Source organism: Glycine soja, chromosome 7 (assembly GCF_004193775.1).
Source record: "Glycine soja cultivar W05 chromosome 7, ASM419377v2, whole genome shotgun sequence".
NCBI lineage: Eukaryota > Viridiplantae > Streptophyta > Magnoliopsida > Fabales > Fabaceae > Glycine > Glycine soja.
This window is the reverse complement of record NC_041008.1, coordinates 29,028,051-29,049,145: the sequence shown is the minus strand read 5'-3', so window position 1 is coordinate 29,049,145 and position 21,095 is coordinate 29,028,051. Positions and strand designations below refer to the sequence as shown.

At 32.2% G+C, this 21,095-nt stretch overlaps 1 protein-coding gene and 1 long non-coding RNA gene across 6 annotated transcripts; one reads left to right on the top strand and one right to left on the bottom strand.

Moving 5' to 3' along the window:
- Positions 1-4,077: 4,077 nt before the first annotated feature.
- Positions 4,078-8,098, top strand: LOC114420559 (homeobox-leucine zipper protein ATHB-13-like). The gene is made up of 3 exons (XM_028386423.1): positions 4,078-4,116; positions 7,057-7,284; positions 7,829-8,098. Exons 1-3 carry the CDS (start codon positions 4,078-4,080, stop codon positions 8,096-8,098), a joined length of 537 nt encoding a protein of 178 aa, XP_028242224.1.
- Positions 8,099-9,006: 908 nt separating this feature from the next.
- Positions 9,007-17,338, bottom strand: LOC114419251. 5 transcript variants are annotated; one of them, XR_003668219.1, is made up of 10 exons: positions 17,208-17,338; positions 17,018-17,115; positions 14,309-14,377; positions 14,140-14,207; positions 13,436-13,470; positions 12,775-12,954; positions 12,130-12,282; positions 9,825-9,900; positions 9,592-9,695; positions 9,007-9,335 (listed from the first exon to the last, which is right to left on the bottom strand). It is a non-coding gene; the product is annotated as an uncharacterized LOC114419251 (long non-coding RNA). The 5 variants fall into 5 exon arrangements; XR_003668217.1 differs by lacking the exons at positions 17,018-17,115; positions 17,208-17,338 and adding an exon at positions 15,127-15,768 and having other exon boundaries at positions 12,130-12,294; positions 14,309-14,418; XR_003668216.1 differs by lacking the exons at positions 17,018-17,115; positions 17,208-17,338 and adding an exon at positions 15,127-15,753 and having other exon boundaries at positions 14,309-14,408.
- Positions 17,339-21,095: the final 3,757 nt, after the last annotated feature.

Sequence of the window (21,095 nt, the reverse complement as noted above, 5' to 3'; positions counted from 1 at the left end):
AAATAAGTACAATTGGACGAAAAATTATATATGAATTTTTGCTATATGTTTTGTTATGTAGAAACAGAAATAAGACTGCAAGAATAATACAAATTTGAGTTCACTAAAAAGATAGAACCAAAATTCTCAAACAAACAAAATAAAAAAGATAGAACCAAAGACAAAAAGAAAATGTATAACATTCAGAATATGGACATTAAGACTCTCATTGGATAGATTTCTTATTAAATCTTATAAGAAAAGATAGTAAAAAGGTAAAATAAACTAGGTCTTTTTCATAAGTTAAAACTAGGTTATGCATAAGTTAAAATTAGCTTTTAGAGAAGTTAAACTAGATAACTTCTAAGTATTTATTGAGAAGTTTATCCAAACATGACCATAAGTGCAAAACATCTCCTAAATTCTCATGATTATAATTTATCAGAAAACACAATGTGAATGCTAACTATGAGAAGGAAAAGAACAGTGAAATTGGCTGAAAGAGAGTGATATTATTAATGACCCACTATCAGGCATCTGAAGTGTGGAAACCGTAGCCACGTAATTGAAACTCATCAACAAGTGTCAATCAGAGCAGAATGCAAATGTATGTAAGACAATAAAAATTGCTTCGACCAGTCAAAAACAAATTCCATCTACATGGTTGATGAAATGTTAAACCATCTAAAGTTATAAAAACTAGCTGTCTTGTCACCAAAAAGTAGAATAATGCCGAGATTGTTCATGTCACTAGAAGACACAACCAATGACAAGATAGCTCCTATTATTTTCACCTGATAGAAGCATGCATGGTGTTAATTTTTTTGGCCCTTCTCTTTGTCTCTCTTTAAATCACGAGGATGAGAATCGTGATGAAGAGTGGTTGTGGTGTCATGTGGAAGTGACACAATCCTAAAGGAATAGAATTATTGACTCTGCATGATGATTGATGCATATATGCTTCAATTTGTGCACAATTGGTGTAGTGATGACAAACATATTTTGTCTCCTCCTTTTTCACACCTTCAGTCTTCACCCTCCAGTACCCACATCTATGATCAAAGTTGGCACTGATCACAGTCTTCCTTAAAGCTGGTTTTATGTGAAATGGTCAGCATAGGCTTTGAGATAGGCCAAGAATTGTTGTTTGGTTGGATAAGAGGGAAAGTTTTGGGGGAAAGGCATTAGAGGGAGTTGGCAGAATTGCTTAGGTAGATGAAGGCATAGGCGGTCATAAGTCTTGAGCTGCCACATTGAAGCCAAGCAATCATCCCTTTCAAGGATTAGGCTTCGAATGCCTTTTTGTTTAAGACATGTTGCTGCAGCAAGCCCTGATGGACCAGCACCCACTATCATTGGTCCTTCCACAATGATTTTAAATTGCGGTCGCAATCATGGTTTCATGACTATTCTTGATAAAGGGAAAATCTTGTGGATAAATGCAACCACAATTGTAGTCACGTTGTGGTCAGACAAACCTCAAACACCTTGATGTTGAGGCCAAAATTGCAGTGGCCGACTGCTTTTTAAAACTTTGCATAAAATAAAAACATGATAGTACTTTGAGTGGAGTTGAAACAGATGAGATACAGTATGGTTTGATTGATCTGAAGATCAAATCAACATGGTTTTTAAAGGGTATGACTTGCTTCAAGGCTGAAAACAGTATGAACTTTGGTTTTGTTGAATGGATGAGAAAACAGAGTAGCATGGCATAAACAGAAACAAATAGACAACTAGTTAAAGGGATTTTGTATTGGGATTCGATGTATACATGTATGTATATATATTTGAATTGGTGATTGCTGATGAGTGTTAAAGGAGTTTGGTTTATAAGTGGGACAACTCCACCTTAATGATAACTAACATTAACAACAAACAAACTTTCATCACCCAAAAAACCAAATACACAACACATATTGGGAGTGGGAAAAATTTTGGCCTTATTATGTACAAACTGTGACTCAAATCCTAGAGATGGTATCTTAACTTATTATGTACAGCAGCAGCAGCCTATTTAACTCATAAGTGATTGGTCATAGCTAAAGTATGTAGGTGAATTTTATTTGTAACATGAGATTTAAATTATAGGGTTGTCACTTTAAAAAGAGAATTCTACCCTTCTATCACCTCTAACTTAAAATTTAATGTTACTGTTATATAAGACCAAAATATCATTCAATGGCCACACCTTCTGAAGTCCCTAGAGCTGGAGAAGAAAGGTAGCCAGAAATGGTGCTGAAGTATTTGCACATTGCAGTCTTCTTATTTAAGAAAATGATGCTAAGGACATTAACTAAGATTAAAGTCCAAACCATATGACTGAATGAAGCCAAATCCATCTACATTTATTTTTTAGGTTATATAAAAATTCAGGGAAAAGGAAACTATCCTATTCCAGAATAAGGCATGAAGAGTAATTTGACTCTTTTGAAGTTCCAATTTTCAAATATCTTAATCCAATCAACCTTTATGTCATAAATAAAAAATAAAAACCTTAGAGTCCTACTAGAGATTGACCCTAGAAGAGAATAGACACTGCACTAAACTACCATTATGCAGGTCATTTGCAGCAAGGACAGAAGGACCAGGATGAACCAAATTCAGCAGTGAGATGCCTCATAATTGTAATCAAACACATATGACAGAGTTTAAAATAAATTCAATTAAACACGCTTTTGACTTTATAGGCAATTTAGTGCATGCTTGTGGGTACTTTCTGTTCAGTTTGAACATGATGATGGGTGGAGACTTGCAAGCTTTGGATGGTTCAATTAGTAAAATTATGCTTTCTAGCGTGTGTGAGTGCATCATATCCCGCACCGTGCGTAAGCAATTTTTTCACCATCAACGCTTCATTTCATGCAATCAACGTTATGGTAGCACACCAAATTAAACATTTATTTTAGTCTTATTTGTGTAACCTTTATTTATATTATGTACGAAATACTTATACTGGTTTAATATATTTTAAATGACTTCAAAAGTAAGTTTTGAATTTTTTTTACATGTTTAACATCATGTTTTTTTTACTTTTGTTCTCTTAATTTATAGTAGTGTACCTAAGTTTGATATTTATTTTATAGTTTTTGAATACAATGAACTGTTGATGTCGATATTTGTATGTAACCCAAAATTACATTTTAATGATGTATACAGGATCAAGGCTTCTCCACCGGCCTCGCCTCCTCCTTCTCCTCCTCCTCCTCCTCCTCCTCCTATTTCCGATGCATCAGCTTCACCGTCTGCTGTGAAGCGGACACGCAAAGCCTCACGTCTACGATCCTTGTCTGCTAGACCAGCTGGTGTTGAGAGACCAGTGGTCCACATTGATCCTGCTACCGGCAAGGCTGACGGTCCCCATAAGAAGAAATTAAGAACTTATTTGGGGATTGTGGCGCGTGATAAGGTGAACATCACGTACGAGAACTGGAAGGAGGTCCCTACTGCTTAGAAGGACTTGATTTGGGAGGATATTAAGGTATTTATATTTTCTTATTTGATGTTGTCTAATTAATAGCCAAAAAATGCATTATTGTAACAAATAAACCTTATTTGATATTGTCAGGCGGAATTTGAAATCCCAGAGGATTCTGATAGTAGAACGAAAAGGAAGTTACTTCAAACTGTGGGCGAGAGATGGAGGCAGTTTAAATCAGACCTCACGAGGAAATGGGCCCTTGCACCCGATACCGATAGTGTGGAGACACTGTCTGTGAGAAATACGGGATAAGCAAGGAAGCTGGTGTTGCCAGACTCGCAGAGATTCTTCTTGGGAGGTATGTTCCTTGTCATTTAAGTTGTTTTTCAAAAAACATGAACTTGTTATACTTCATTCTACCAATTTGAAAGATTGTTGTTTTATTTTTGTAGGATGTGCGCAAAAAGGCACAGGCCATCCAGAAACAAAACACTGCCCCCCACGTTTTGTCTCGTGGGGGTTATGAATATTTGGAGCAGAAGCTCCTAGCTGAGAAGACGAAGAAGAAGCTCAAGGAAGCTGCACAGTTCGGAAGCGTTGATGGCGTCATCGACCCTCCATCCCCGGTCAGACGCCACGTGAAGTGGAAGATGACCCGCACGAAGAAAACAGGGGAGATGACGACTGAGGCTGCAGAGGAAATCGCTAAGAAGATCGTAAGTCATTTTCAAATAACCATTACAATTATATTTCAATAATTTGGGAATGCCATGTACAACTGTGTGTTTTCTGTACAGGATTCCTTTGAGGAGCAGGCGACACAGGGATCCTTCGTCCCCCATGGACGTCAGGATGTTCTGACCACTGCTATTGGACGTCCAGAGCACCCTGGACGTGTCCGTGCTGCTGGAGCCGGTGTCACCATCAAGTACTACTTTGGTTCGGCTCCATGGATGTCCTGCACCTCTTCCTCCCTACCTTCTGAGGAATTGCAGCAGTTGACCCAACAAATCAGGGACCAGCTAGAGGAGTCCATCACAGAGAGAGTGACACGGCAGGTCATGGCATCCTTCAGCCAGATGTAGTCCCAGCTTCAGTCGCAGATGCAATCTCAGGGACTTACAATGCCTCCTAACCCTCTGGTTGGTCCCTCCGGTCCTCGAGTGAGGACAAAGGGGAGTTGTGTTGATCCCTCAGGAAACGATCCTGAGACGGGTGACTCTGATAGGTGCGACTTATACATAGAAGCAGATCCTGCCCGCCTAGTTTCCATGGGGAGAGTTTATGAGGGATCCACTGTTGTTCATAACACTCCTTTGTTGCCTGGCCAAGTAAAGGTGAGTGTGGAGGAGGTTACACATGCAGATGCTCCAGTTCCTGTACCCACTGATGAGGTTTCCTTAGTGGGGCAGGCACTTCACACCTTCCTTGCTTGGCCGACACATTTGGTGAAGTCTTTATCACAGCAGATACATTATTCTTACTTTATGTTTGTTCTTTTAAAATTAATTCATTCAATGTGTCTCAAATTAGGCCATTTAACTTTGTTTCATGAACAGGTAGTTGTGTCTCCGGCAAAACCACCTCCAAAGCCTGATCCGGAGGTTGATGATCCACTTTATCTGATGACATTGACCATCCCAAAACTTTTCTTGAGGCCTTACCAGGTTACATGGGATGCCACCGTGTTCGGAGTCTTTAATCCAGATTTCCCGCTCTACATAAAGCACGAAGACCTCTCGGAAATCACACACGGTGGTCAATGTCTCAGCATATCAGTGTTACAGTTGTGGATTCTGTAAGTCATTTTATATTACTTTTAATTATCCATAGATATACCACCGGCATCTGACTAATACAAGTATGCGAGTGGGGAATTCTCATATCTATGGATTCCTCGAGCCACAGTCCATTCAGAGGTCTGGGCAATCACAATTTGAGTCTGAAAGTTATATAAAGACTTGGATGCAAAGTTCAAAGCGCGATGTCTATCTTGGAGCCTACCTAAATGGGTAAGTCACACAAAATAACTTAATTTAATTAATGTTTACTAATATACTAACTCATATTCGTCTCCACTACAGCGGACACTGGCAGATGGTGGTCATCCTGCCCAAGGAACACCTAATTGTCTGGTTTTGTTCATTGCATAACAGGCCAGACAACTACCTTAAGGGGATTATTAACAGGTTAGTGTTATTTTCTATACATTTGCATTGAAATACCTCAACAACAACAGTTTTTAATTGTAACTCATCTAGAACAGTGCTTTAAAAGGTCTTGATGATGCTCCACAGCCTAAATCAAAGGGTCCTACTAGGTGGATTGTCGTCAAGGTACGTCATTTACATAAAACTTCCACTTATATATATTTCTTATGTGTTTGTACACTAATTGTTTAATTAATATCCAAATTTCATTATGTATTTAGTGTAATAGACAAAAAGGAAGTACTGAGTGCAGCTACTATGTCATGCACTGGATGTCCACCATCATTTTAGGAACTTTTAGGAATAACTGGGAAGCAATACGTTTATTTCAAACAAATCCGATTTTTTTTATAATTTGTATTACATTATTAATTTATTATCATTTATTTCATCATGCAGTATTTTAACGATCCTAGACCATTGGAGCCAGAGAGATTAAAGGCGTTGCGGATCCAGTGGGCACAGTTTTATCTCCGATGTAGACATCAAACTTAGGGTATATGGACATTAAGTTTAGCTTAGTTTACTTTGGTTTAACATTTTTTACATTTCTTATGTAATTTGAACATTGATTTCATTTGTTTATGATAAATCAATTATTAATTGTTTATTGTGTGATTAAAACTGCTTGAAAGCAGGTTAAATGTTTATTTGTTGTGAATTGAGTCAGAAATTACATTTTACAGGTACAATTTTGGGTTTATTGTAAAAACAGAAAGGTTATATAAAAAAAACTTGAAAACAACATCGGTTATTAACAATAGCCGATGTTACTAAAGAAAACAACATCGGTTATTAACAAAAACCGATGTCAAATTTCAACTTAACATCGGTTATTTCTAAAAAACTGATGTTAATGTACATAGGTTAACATTGGTTATTTATAAACAACTGATGTTAATGTACATAGGTTAACATCGGTTATTTATAAATAAGTGATGTTAAACTGTATGCAATAACATCGGTTATTTATAAATAACCGATGTTATACATAAATTACTACAGCAAAATAGGTGCATGAATGATGAACGTTGACATCGGTTTCCTCTAAAAATTGATGTTAATGTAACCTATTAACATCGGTTTTAGCAGAAAACCGATGTTAATATGTTACATTAACATCGGTTTTCTTTAAAAACCGATGTTAATGTAGCATATTAACATCGGTTTTAGCGGAAAACCGATGTCAACGTCCCTCACGCATACACTTATTTTGTTGTACTTCTTTCTTTATAACATCGGTTATTTATAAAACCGATGTTAACATTTTTATGTTAACATCGGTTTTTGAAAACCGATGTTAACAACAATACATTCAACTTCTGTGCTTTCAACATCGGTTTTACAACCGATGTAGAAGATGTTGAAAATGTATTTTCTAATAGTGCTTCTAGCAATTGCAGGGACAAAAATGAATCACTAATTTCTGCTTATGTGATTCCTCAGGATATTGTAATTGCTTCCATCGGCTATAATGAGGTTGACCAACTACCTCAAGCAAATATTGGTTTTCCTTGTGTTTCAACAAAATTAAGGTCTAAAAGGGGTTCAAGGGATCCTGAAAGTCCATCCAAGCATGAAACTAAATCTTCAGTGCTAAAGAATAATGCATGTAGCACTAATGATAATCAAAATTTGAACAATGTGGTTGTGGATGACAGCGACAACACTGGAGTAGCATCTAATCATGGAGACAATGGATCTCAAGAAATAGATCCTCAAATTAGACAAAATAGTACTTCACAGGATTTGCCAGAACCACAATCTTTTTTAATTTTTCTGAAATTTTAGGCATGTTCCTAACTCTATGTCATTATTAAGATTACTAAAAAAGTTATAATATAGAGATTACTAAAATTTTTATAAATTAGTTCCACTCAACTCAAGCCTTGTTCCTTTCAATTTTCCACGAAATAAAAAATAAAGTAAACTCAACTCAAGCCTCAAATTATGGCAAACAAAATTAAATTTATTTCACTGAAAAAATTAAGGGTCATTAAGATTTTCTGTTTTTTTTCTATTTGTTGAATGATTTTTTTTTTGTTTTCTTTTTATTTGTTATGAAGACTATCTCGATGAAAAGTTGGAGGATAATTCATTTTTTATTATGCTCATAAAAATTATTTTTCAGCCGAATTTAATGCCTTTAGAGACAAAAAAAAAGTCATAATAAGTATAGACTATCCAAATTTTTAAGTTTTCTTTAGATGGATCACAGGCAAGAGATAAGAAAAGGAGGCTTAACATGGAACAAGTGAAGACACTTCAGAAGAGCTTTGAGTTGGGAAACAACCTTGAACCTGAGAGGAAAATGCTGCTTGCAAGGGCTCTTCGATTGCAACCTAGACAGATTGCTATATGGTTCCAGAACAGAAGGACTAGGTGGAAGACCAAGCAGTTGGAGAAGGACTATGATCTTCTCAAAAGACAATATGAAGCTATAAAGGCAGATAATGATGCACTTCAATTTCAGAACCAAAAACTTTAGACTGAGGTTTGTAATTTTCTTCCAACTTCTATGTAAGATTTTTCTTGTTTTAATTTTTGTTTCACATGTGAGAAGAAAACTTAAACAAGAACAGTCTCACAGACTCTTTAAAAGATATCATTTTTAATTCTAAAAGATGTATCTATAGTCCAAAATGCTTGGCATCTAAGTGACAGCTGGAACTCAAATGAGAACATACTCACATACTCTTTACTCTTGAGCATTTAAGATAATAATGTGCTTTGATTTGGGCATAAAGTTGTTTAGAGAGATCACTACTAAAAAAAAGGTCTTCTACATCGGTTCTAATGGCCTTTCTACATCGGTTATGACGCGTGGTGGTAACACAGTGTCGTTGAATACCAACATCGGTTGGAGGACCGTCTTTGAAGGCCGACCTTTCTACATCGGTTGTGTAGCTCAACCGATGTAGAATGTGAGCTTTCTACATCGGTTCTAAGGTTGAAACCGATGTTGAATGGTAGGGTTTCTACATCGGTTATCAGTCAACCGATGTAGAATGGGTAATAATGGCAAGATTTCTACATCGGTTATAAGTCAACCGATGTAAAATTTGAAGGATTTCTACATCGTTTATTACTGAACCGATGTAGAATGGGTAGGAATGACAAGGTTTCTACATCGGTTATAAGTTAACCGATGTAGAATTTGAAGTGTTTCTACATCGTTTATCACTCAACCGATGTAGAATAATGAATTTTTTTTATTATTTTTGCGAAATTTATAATTTCCCCTTCAAAAACTCAAGTGGCCAACCATGCCAAAAACTCAAGCTGTTAGTTGGAAGTTAATGAGTGATTTCACAATTTTCATATAAAATCTTTAAAAACAAAAAATGGTGAAATTGTTATCACATTTTTGTCACTATAGGTGAAAATAAACAAAAATTGAAACAGAAAACACTCTTATACCAACATGTCCTTAAATTAGCAAATATATCGTAGAGCATGAACTCAGTCACAGTTATACAAATCCAAGGGTCCAGAAGTAAAAGTGAACATATTTAATTCATGCCATTCAAAATATTAAACAGCCATTTAGAGACAAAAACAAGTTGATTAATATAAAAAATAAAAAAATACCAATATCATGAAAGTAGCGACACCAAGATTCTCTCTACGAAGTAACTCAACACATGCTTGAGCTACATTAGTTGTTTCCACCACAATATAATCAAGTCCATGGCATGCTGTTGATATTGCAACATCATATTTTGCTGCAAAGATTTGTAAGAAGTTAAACTAATGGAATGTGTTGATTATATACAAAGTAGAGTATTGATAAAGATAAAATTAATAGTATTGAGGCTAAATTGCAATTTTAGACCCCCTTTAATTCCTTATCCACAATTTTTGCCCCCCTGTTCTTTTCTAGCAATTTTAGTACCCACATGTTAGAAACTTCGCAATTTTTGTCTAATCCTAAAAGCAACTTCTAATATATTGTTGAATATAAAAAAGAAAAGACTTCACCTTTGGAACTCTCTGTGATTTCTTCTAAGACCTTCTCCTCATCAAGCAATCCTCTCAAACTCTTTGAACTCTTCCTTGCACTTCCTCATATCATTATCTAACTCCTATTTTATGAAAATGAAAGAAAAAAATAATGACTAGATTACTTCCTCAAAAGCTTATCATTAAGAATAATATGACCAGCAATATAATCATGCAAACTAATTCAATTTGAAAACCCGTGTCATCCAAACCTCTTGTCTTTTCATATAGTTGTTGTGCGTAGTTTCAAGCTCTTTGAGAGTTAGTTTACTATCTTGGATTTTATTCCTGGAATAAGATACCACCATGTTCTTCGTGAGGCAAGAATTCAAATTCACCAAATAAAGAAAAAAAATTACCCATTGAAACGTAAATGTGTAACCAAATTTCAGAAACCATTGTAAAATTAATGTATTTGAACTTTGAAGAATTAATTATGATAAAGGATACTCCCAAGGAATTTTGCTTAATAAAGCACGGCCCTTCTCAACAAACTTTAAGGGAAGATGTGCCTCTTTTTCAAATTCCAGCATTATAATCAGAAACTATAGAAATCAGAATAAATAAGAAGCACTTAGCTAAAGCTTATATGGAGAGAATTTTATATAATGGTTGAAGAAATAGTTCTCGATCAGATTTCATTTATCTTTGGATTAGTCAAGATGTTTATCCCTGAATAAACTAAAGATTAAGGAAAAAAATATGGAGAGAATTCAAAAGAGTTTCAAACAAACCCAATATTCAAAGGTAGAAAAACTAATAATTAATGGGTTTTTTTCTTCATCTTTTCTATCTATTTTCTCGAGTTCTAAATTCAATGTGGCTAAGAAAAGTGGAAAGGAGAGAAATTTATTCCAGAAGCTCAAACCAAGAATTCTAATTAAGAAATGATAAACTCACAATTCACAATGGCACTATCATATTATTATATATTATAAAATATTGATGCGTGTATTAATTTAATGGTCAATTGTTTAAAATGGCACTATCATATTATTATATATTATAAAGAGTATTATATTTAAAAACAGATTTATTTTTTTGTTTTTAATATCATTAAATTCTAATTTAATATAATTAAATTCATTAAATCTGACTAGGTAAATTATTTAGTAAAAAAACTATTTACAAAATATAAATGTAATGTTATTAATATATAAGTGCAGTAATAATAATAATAAGTTTTTAGTTCCTTTAACGGAAATTATCATTAAAATAATAGTTAAAAATTTAGTTTTGAAAATAATTGTTATTTTATTATTTTGTATAAGAATACATTTTTTCTTATTTTAAGACATTATAAATTTCCTTTACTACATTATTTATTATTTATTATTTTTCTCTTATTCTATTTAATAATAAATATATAAAATATAGTAATTGTAAACATAACAATATCTTAAACAATACATAATTTCTATTAAATCATATTTTCAGATTTCTTTTTTAATACACCTATTAAGAAAAAAGTTTAATTTACATTTTAAATAACAATCATAAATTTTAAAATAAATCATAAGAAAGTAAAAGTAAATAATTAATTTTAAATTTTAAATTGATAATTCATTATGTCTTATTTTATTAGTTTTCTTCATTTCTATTTAATAAATATACAAAAAATAATTATTATAATTATAATAAATTATTATTTTAAAAATTGATAATCTTTCATTAATGTTGGATCAATTAAAATTGTATCAAATCAAAGATTGTTATTAAATTGATAATCTTTAAAAATTATTATTTTAATTGATAATCTTTAAAAATTATTATTTTAATTTTTGATCAATGGCTAAATACGATTAAATCAAATCAAAGACTGTTATTAAATTGAAATTTCAATTATAAAAGTTTCAAATCTCCCTTATTTATACATAGATGTAGATATAGATTTTGATCTAGTTTCGGTTGTAGTAATATGGGTAACCATTGTAAAATAAGATACCACCATGGCTCGGGAGCTGTCTCAAATATGTAGAGCTGCTTCTACCAAATTGTTCTTGTTTGTTCAGTCATCAAGTTCCTCATCTCTTTTTTTAATACAAGAGTTAATCTTAACACAAGGAAACTAAATCTTGTCTTAAACAAGGAAATAATTAATGTCGTGAGAATGATAAGGTAATTATATGGTTATTATTTAAAATAAGGAGATCCTGAAAGATATTGTCCGTTTTGTATCCAATTCTCCCTGATTAATTATTTGCTCTTGTATCTCTAATTAGTGCATAGGATCTTCACTGTGACGAAATCTGAGACACGGCTAGCTATCATGAATGCACAATCGAGATTTAATTTTAGATAGGAACTAGTAATAGTATTTTTAGTGTACGTATGTTGGGATTCTCTGCTTGGTTAACTGTTAATCATCTAAAATAAATTCTACTATATACTAAATTGAGACTGAGAATAGTCAATGCTAAGAAGACAACCAAATTAAGAGACGAAAGAAAAGGTTGATTAAGTGCTTAGATATCTTACTTGAACAAGCAATCGAGAAGAGAGTGATGCTATGCTAACCTTGTAGTTAGTTTCAAGGCGGTGCATGACATAGAATCCAAGGATGCCTCCAAAGATTGTACCAGCCATGATCCGAATGTAGCCCCATTTCTGAGAAGCAGTTCTCATCATCGTTGTTTCACTCTTGATTAGTTCATAGAACGGTTTCAGGATCTGCGTTAAATGCTATCATGGGCTTACTGATTTGTGAGAATTATACTTAATGTATTCTAAAAAAACATGGAAAGGCCTGTAATGATGTTTATAAAGAGATGAAGGACTTGATTGAATTGTAGAGTTTCAAATTGGGACCAAGTATTGATGATGTAGATGTAAATTTGTGATACTACATGGCATTCTCAATCAAAATTTTATTCTGTCATACAAATGTGTTAATTATTTAAAAATGGGTATGTGAAGCTGTGAAACAATGTATAGAATATTTGTAACCCTTGACAGCAGGGACGCTCAGTTGGAGATGCTGATGCCCATAGGGCAAACCCAAAGGTAAAACAAGAGGAAAGAAATCCCAAAGAGAAAAGAAATCAAGAGCAAAGAAATCCCAAAGAGGAAATTCACCTAGAATGTTATCCTTTAATTATAGTGCCTATATTATTTGGTTAGGAAGGAAACCAAGAGCAAAGAAATCCCAAAGAGGAAATTCACCTGTGCCACACTCTTGCCTATTGCAATTGCAATGTCTTTTAGGACTGGACTATCTATCACAGCAAGAGAACCCCATGAAGCACCATTAGCTCCCAAAGGGGACCATGCACTCACATGAATTCCTTTCTCTTGGCAGAATTTTCTCAGATTTCCTTGTTGCCATGCTACGTTCATTTCAACCTGTAAGCAATAACAAGTTATTGGATGAATGAGAATGACAAATATCTACAGCATATATATTCCCTAAGGAATTTTGTATTAAGACCAAGAATTTGTAATTTCATACATGCACATGTAAACAAGTATTGTTGTCATCCTTACAAGGATTCAGAGATAATGGAGCATTAAAGAAAAAACCAGTGAATTTGTATACATTAGAAAAAAGGATAGATGTGACTATAACTGATAGTTTAAACTAAAAGTACTACAAAATTTAACATTGAATATGATGCGCATCAAAATTACTCATCTCTCCCCAACAATTATTCATCACTGTGCAATCTTCTATTGAATATATAAACAATTTCATTTGCGTAAGTATTGAAGGTTATGTATTAAAATTAAATTATCAAACAAAAGAGAAAATTAATTCCAAAGAATAAAAGTAAACATATATAGTTGTACAATGATTACTAATATGTTCAATGATTGCTACCCTAACCTTGGACAGTGTAGGCTTGAAACCTCCATCAGTTTCTGCAAAATAGAAAGTCTCTCAGAAGACCAAGCATCATTATGTTGTACCCAACAAAGCCAAACACATCAAAGCAGAGACAGCAGAAAAAAGGCCCCTCTAGGGAAATTAGGATACCTTCTTTTTATAGTTTCACTATTACCTTTGATACATTTTAAGTAACACACGGTTTAGAGTATTTCATATTTCAACTTGTAGGTAAAATTCATGGAAGGAAGGTGCAATATACCAACCAAATCACTAAAAAATTAATTGAGCTAGTTCCAAACCAAGCTTGAAAATTTTGGACTATTCCATCATAAAAGAGACACCAAGAAACATCATGCATTAAAGGTATGAAGACAAAAGGGAGATGCATTGTTCCAAATGACTACAAAATAATGGAGCTAGTTCCAAAACAAAGAGGAAAATTAGATGACTCCATCATCAAACAGAGAGACTAAGAATAATGCAGCTATGTACTGAATTGAGAATTAGGTAAGAAGTTACACATCTATATTGTTTTTTGGTGTATAAAGCTATTAGATATATGATAATCACGGGATCCATTCTTTTTGGTGAAATACTTCAACGAGTTTCACCAACCCACTAATTAATAACTAGATCTACAGCAAAAATTTATGAACAATGAAAATTGAGGAGGAGCTTGTGTTGTGAGAGAGATTGTATACATTATTAAATTAACTAGCATCTGTCAGCTCTTGTGATCTTCAGCCTCTTCACACTGTTCAAGAACATCCTGTATTAATTATCAAATACAAAAGGGTTAAAAAAATACACTGAAAAATGGAGCTAATAGGATTTAAGAGTTCAATTTTGAGACATATATGTATCACTTACTCCCACGACACATCTCCAACCATCATCCAGTCCCCTTCTTGATCCTCATAAGTTAGCACGTGAAAATTCCTAGAATTGCTTAAACAATTACCTTCCTAAGCTGTATTCAACTTTCATGGAGGCATATTTTCATAATAAGTTTCAATATTTAGCTTGCAAAAATAAGAAAAAACAGATCATATAGCTGGCAAATGATGGTGAAGGAGTGGGACTTCCAGAGCTCGAATCCATCGAGGAGGAACATCAAGGGAAGTAATGACAACCCATCTCACCATAGTAACACATTTCCTTTTTAATTTTTCAGAAGCAAAATTGCAGTCAACAGGCTTCATAAAAATAGAACCAAATAGGAAAGTCACACCACCGTTCAAACATGAATTTAAGAGACAAAAATCGCAAATCTATTCTGTCCATAAATAAAATATTCATTTTGCCAAAAAAGAAAAAACATTGAAGGAATATAAATTAAAAAAAATCCATCAATCTCACAGAACACAACAAATCCAACGAAAAACTCATCCACAACATAAACAAAAAAACAAAAAATCCCTAAACAAACCTAAACCGAAGATCCCCGTAACCGAACGTGAAACAACTCGATCCGAATACACAAAACAAAATTAACGAACGCAAAGGCTTTGGCGCACACGAAAAACACACAAAACAAACGCCAGTCACATCGGAGAAAAAAACATAAAATAAAAAGGAAGAATCAGAGGGAAAAATAAAATCTATAGTTAGAAAAGGAAGAGAGATGCGGAAGCGGCGTTTAGAAGGAAGAGAGAGAGAGAAAAATAAAATCTTTTACTAACACTTACGCTGCTTCGCTGGAAGTTGTTGTCTTCAATCAACAAACTGAAGCTGGAGCGGTAAAGGCTATTGACGAAGGCGCATTTGGGTGCAGCGGCGGTGGAGAAGGTGCCGAAAATCGTGGAGATGGCAAAATGAAAAGTCACGAGAGAATGGAAGAGTGAACAGCTAGAAAAATATTGTATTGATTTAGGGTTGCCAGTTAGCCCAATTAAAATGTGCCACGTCAGCAACAGAAAGTGGGTTTCAAAGACGGTCTTAAAAAAACGATGTTGTAAAATATTTTTAAAGTCGTTTGTGAGAAAACCGCCTTAAAAAAGTAACAACTGTTTACAAAAATGCCACCGCTTAACTTACTACATCGGTCTTCGTACGACCGTCGTAGAATCAGTGTCGTAAAAAGACTTTTTTCTAGTAGTGGATGGATATAGAAACCCTATACACATAATAGCTCATATAATATGTTTTGCACATCCCATAAACTGGGCACTTTGTTGCACAAACCCCCCACATGAACCAGCTAGCTAGAAGAAGCTGATCCAAATGACTAAACCTCTTGAATTATTTTAACATTTTTCTACTATGATGATTAGAAGATTGGGTTAAGCCAAGAAATGGACAGCTGAGATATGGAAGTGTTTGATAACTTTTGGACAAGAAAGGATATAGTAATGGCTGAAAGTAACATGTGTAGTGTAAAGAAGAGACTCAAAGGAAACTTCATTTGTGAAGAATACGTAAAAAAACTATGAAAATATCCTAAGAAGGAAGAAGTTAAAGGGACATAATAACATCTCTTATTTTCTATTTTTTTATTTAGTTTTTAATACTAGTAACTTTCTTAAGATTTCATTATAGACTTAAATTTTCTATTTGTCCCTGATTTTGGTTCAATATTATTCATTTTACTGCACCAAAAATCTTAGGCTAAATAAGGATCGAAATTATAATCAATTTATAAATACTCTCTTCTTCTTACTTAGTAACTATGAAACATAGACATTTCTTTTATTTGAAGTGTCACAATGGTAATGAATTTTTTTTTTAATTACACTTATCTGAACACTTTTTTATACATGTTAGAGAGTTTTTATTGGATTTTTTATATATAAGATTTTTCTTGTTTTAATTTTGGTTTCACATGTGAGAAGAAAACTTAAACTTGAACAGCCTCACAGACTCTTTGAAAGATATCATTTTTAATTCTAAAAGATATCTATAGTCCAAAATGCTTGGCATCTAAGTGACAACTGGAACTCAAACATGAACACACTCACATACTCTTTGAAAGACTGGAAAAAAATTTGCTTTGGGAATATCTGCAGAAAAAGAAGCACCTTCTTGCTACAACCCAAGGGAAGGAGTGCCTTGCAGTGGCATAATAATAAGGATTTTGAAAAGACTAGTCAGTCCTCCTCCTCCTCACATTGTTCATATGCTCCCATAGTCTTATATAACTAGATAATTTTTCCCCTATTGTAGACTAAAGTCTAAACTAAAATATCGTCATAGTGTGACTTGACTTGTACCCATAAGCATTTCCTCTAAACATACACATCTTAAGGTAGTGGCCTGCAGAGTTCGAAACCTCATGTATCTAACTTGAAGTATTCTAAAAGGGATAACCTTTACCGCATTTAGGCTACCTCCATTTCTCAATCTTAAGGTAGTGGTCTGAAGAGTTTGAAACCTCATGTATCTAACTTCAATTAAAGGGATAACCTTTACCGCATTTAGGCTACCTCCATTTCTCAATCTTAAGGTAGTGGTCTGAATTGTTTGAAACCTCACGTAACTAACTTCAATTATTGTAAAAGGGATAACCTTTATGCTAACAACGACACAAAAACAGAAAAGAAAAAAATCAAACACGACATGAAGTATTCTAAAAGGGCTAACCTTTATGCTAACCTTGTCTAATGCAAGACCGACACTGTTCTTTGCTGCAGTTAGGCCTCCTTTTTTCCAAATGCAGTTTCCCAAATGTAGCCAAGCGTCTGCAATTCAGTGGAGTCATCCCAGATGATATCAAGAAATACCCACGCTAAGCACACAAAGGAATACGCGATGTTGCCGGAGTAAAACTTACCAAGCTAACCGGAAGGACAATCGGTACTGCTGTTTCACAAGCTCTCAACACGCGCAAAATGTTTCCAAAAGCAATTAATGACCTCGACAGCAACACATCGTGCGAATTTTAGGGTTTATTAAACAAAGATGGTCCTTCAGCAAAGCCATTTTTGTTTAAATTTCCCCAAATTGCAAAAATGTCATCTTCAAGCCTTCTAAGATGGGTCTATACGACCATCTTTGAATTCGCGATGTAAAAACCGAAAATTTTGTCCCTAATTACAAAATTGTCACCGTGGTAAATTCTACATCGGTTTTTAATAACCTAGTAGCATTTGCATCGTAAAGTCAACTTTTTTTAGTAGCGTATGTAACTTTATGCATTTTTTTCTTTTCATTTCTTATTTTACTACCATGTTTATTTCTGTTTTGATCATTATCGTTCAACTATTTCATATATGTTTTTATATTTTTTCTTTTATGCTATATTTTAAATAAATAACGTGTACATTTTTATCCTTTCTCATTTTTTCAATAAAAAACCAATAATTAATTTGATTTTTACTCTATATCTTCAGCTTATAATATTTTGTTAACATTAAATATAAAGAGTCCTTATTATCGATTATATTTAGAGTAATAGTGCAGTAGTACTACTAACTTCCCTTAAGTTTGTTTCAAAATTATTTTCTTTGTGTATAAATATAACACTTTAAAAAATGATAATTAAATTAATGCAAAAAACTCACTAGTATTTTAAAGAAAAAATTATATTAAATAGTACACAATTTAAAACACCAATTAAATTTAATATATATAAGTAATATACAAATAAGATAATAATAAAATAAATATTACTTTTTATATTTATGATACTTAATGAATATTTATTATTCTTTAATAACTAAATTTATATGAAAAAATTCCTAATGCCTTATAATTGATCATTATGAAAAATATTTACCACTATTATTATTAAAAAAATTATCAAAATATGTGGAAATTATTCAATTATAAAATAATAATAATTATTATTAAATTAAATTGTATTTCCAAATTCATCAAAACTGACAAAAAAAGTAACATATAAAAAGTAAAATGTAATAATATAAAATAATTAGGACTACATACAAACTCTAATAGATATATAATTCTAAAAATAATTAAATTAAAACATGTAAAATCTCAAATATGTAAAAATTATTATAGTTAAATAACCTCAAAAAGTAATAAGTAATGAAGTTAAAATCAAAGAACAAAATAGTAATAATAATATTAAAAACTACTATCACGTAATTGAAACTAATATATTCAAAATGATTAAAATATGAATTTCAAATAAATTTTTTATTTTTACAAATCAAAGTATTTAAAAATATTAATTATAACACAAAAAAATTTAAGATAATATGAATATTACAAACAGAGATGAATAGTCAATTTTAAATAATTATTAATATATATTTCTTATATTTTTTAATTTATACATATCATATAAGTATTACGTTATTATTATTACTTGAAAAAATAACAATCAAAATAAATTTCAATAGAACTAGTATTTTTAAAGACAATATTTTCTCAATTTAAAATATAATTAATTATTTTTCTTAATATTAATATAATTATATTTATTAAAAATATTTTTTATAAAAATAATATATATATATATATATATATATATATATATATATATATATATATATATATATATATATATATAAAATTTAATCGAATCGGTGCATGTCACGGATTTAATAGTCATGTAGTAATTTTTACTTTTTTATTATAAACGGAAGGAATAATACCTCCCCTTTAAAAAACAATCTTCTCAAAATCAATATAAAAGTTAAAAAGAAAAAAGAAAAAGAGAAAAAAAAAAGAAAAAGAAATTAACGTATAAAGTTTGCAGCATGGATCATCACCCTCCAATACACGTACAGTGCATCCAACCGTTATGCTGATTAGTCATATCTTGCACTGCCCGGAACTATAACCTTATTAAAGTCATGGACCATGCCAAATATAGAATAAGGTATGAGAAAAAATTGTTGCAACCTGCAGATGGCAACTAAGACGCAAATGTAAACTTGTCAAGGTGGAACCAAGTTATATATTGAGGCACGTTAAAGTTTTAGGGAAGTTAACCGTGCAAAATGTCAACCCAAGCAAATAGTGTGAATGGTTCTCATAGTATAGTAAGCTCAAATTTTTAGTCAGTTTGACCCAACTTTTTTTCTTAACTTATATTAAAGTTATTTAAAATTTATTGGTCAAAAATAGACTTTTAATATTAATTTTTTTCAACTTTGATGTTGAAACCACCGACATTAATAAACTCAATGTTAACATCGAATTTTTAAAAACAGATGTTAACATATAATACACAATATCAGTTTTTTTAGAAAAGTCGATGTCGCATAATAAGTAATAAACAAAAAATGTAATATATACAAAAAAACAACATCAGTTTTTCTAATAACCGATGTTGTAGTGCATATATCAAAATCGGTTTTTAGAAAGATCGATGTTGTCGTACACCTAACAACATCAGTTTTTTTAAAACCAATGTTGTCATGTGCAACACAACATTGGTTTTCAGGAAAATCGATGTTGTCAGGTGTACGATAATATTGGTTTTTCTAAAAATCAATGAGAGCACTACAACATCGGTTTTTTTAAAAAAAAAATGATGTTTTTTGCACCACAACATCATTTTTTAGAGAAATCAATATTGTTTTTTTGCAATTTTTTAATATCCTGTGTATTTTTTAAATTTTACCCAAACCTGTATATTTAAAAACGGGCCCATCGAGATAGTTTCACAATACAAATTTTTATATTACGATTGAATAATTACTATCAATTATAAGAAATAGGTAAAGAAAACAATGATGTCAATACATAAAATCATCTAATATAATTGAATTTAATTAAACATAACTATATACAATTATAAAATTCCTTAAACACCTAGTATTTCATTTTTAACTTTGACATAAAATCTTACCCACTAAATGCAAATTGTCTTTAATCTCTTCGGTTCCAATGGTTTTGGATCAGTGATGTTGTATGATATAAGAAAATATAATTTAATCAGTATAAATAATAACAAGTATAACAAATGAAATTAGTTTTGAAGTTCCTAATTACCATTTCTCAAATATCCTTGAAACCTCCTAGGACTATCGTTGACATCCAATGCATCATATAGGAGCCACACTCAGTGCTTCCTTTTTGCTTATTACACTAAATTCAATAAGATCTTCAAAGTTAACTGAAAATTAGTGTACACAGTAATAAAATGTAATTTTTAAGACATTAACAATTTTTTAAATGACTTACTTTAGCTGCAATACATTTAGCAATTGCCTTGGATTTACTTCCTTGAATATCCTTGAATCCCTTTAAAGCACTGGTTAATAGAAACATGCATGCATATTATACAATTTTAAAATATCGATGTCAAATACTAATGATAAAGTAAATATCTTACCAAATACAATAATTGACCTCATAATAATTCCTTTCAAGTAGGTGTTGGACTTATTGTGCAACAAATAGAACCATACAACAACAATATCCTTAGGACATATAACGATCAATTGCCAATGTGAACTGCATTGGAGAACATTAAGTTATTATAATGCATACATTATTTAAATTGATTTATTCAATTTTACTTACCTATTCAAGTAAGCTCCTAGGTAGACATCTCTCTGTGAATTCTGCATCAATTTCTTCATATAATCCTTTGATTTAAATTGCGATTGCCTAGATCTCTGTATGGACTATGGCTCGAGGAGTCCATACACAGAGGCATTCCTCGCTCGCATACATATCTCAATCATATGCATATTATTGTTAAAATAAAGTAAATTATGAATCAATTTAAAACAATCAATTA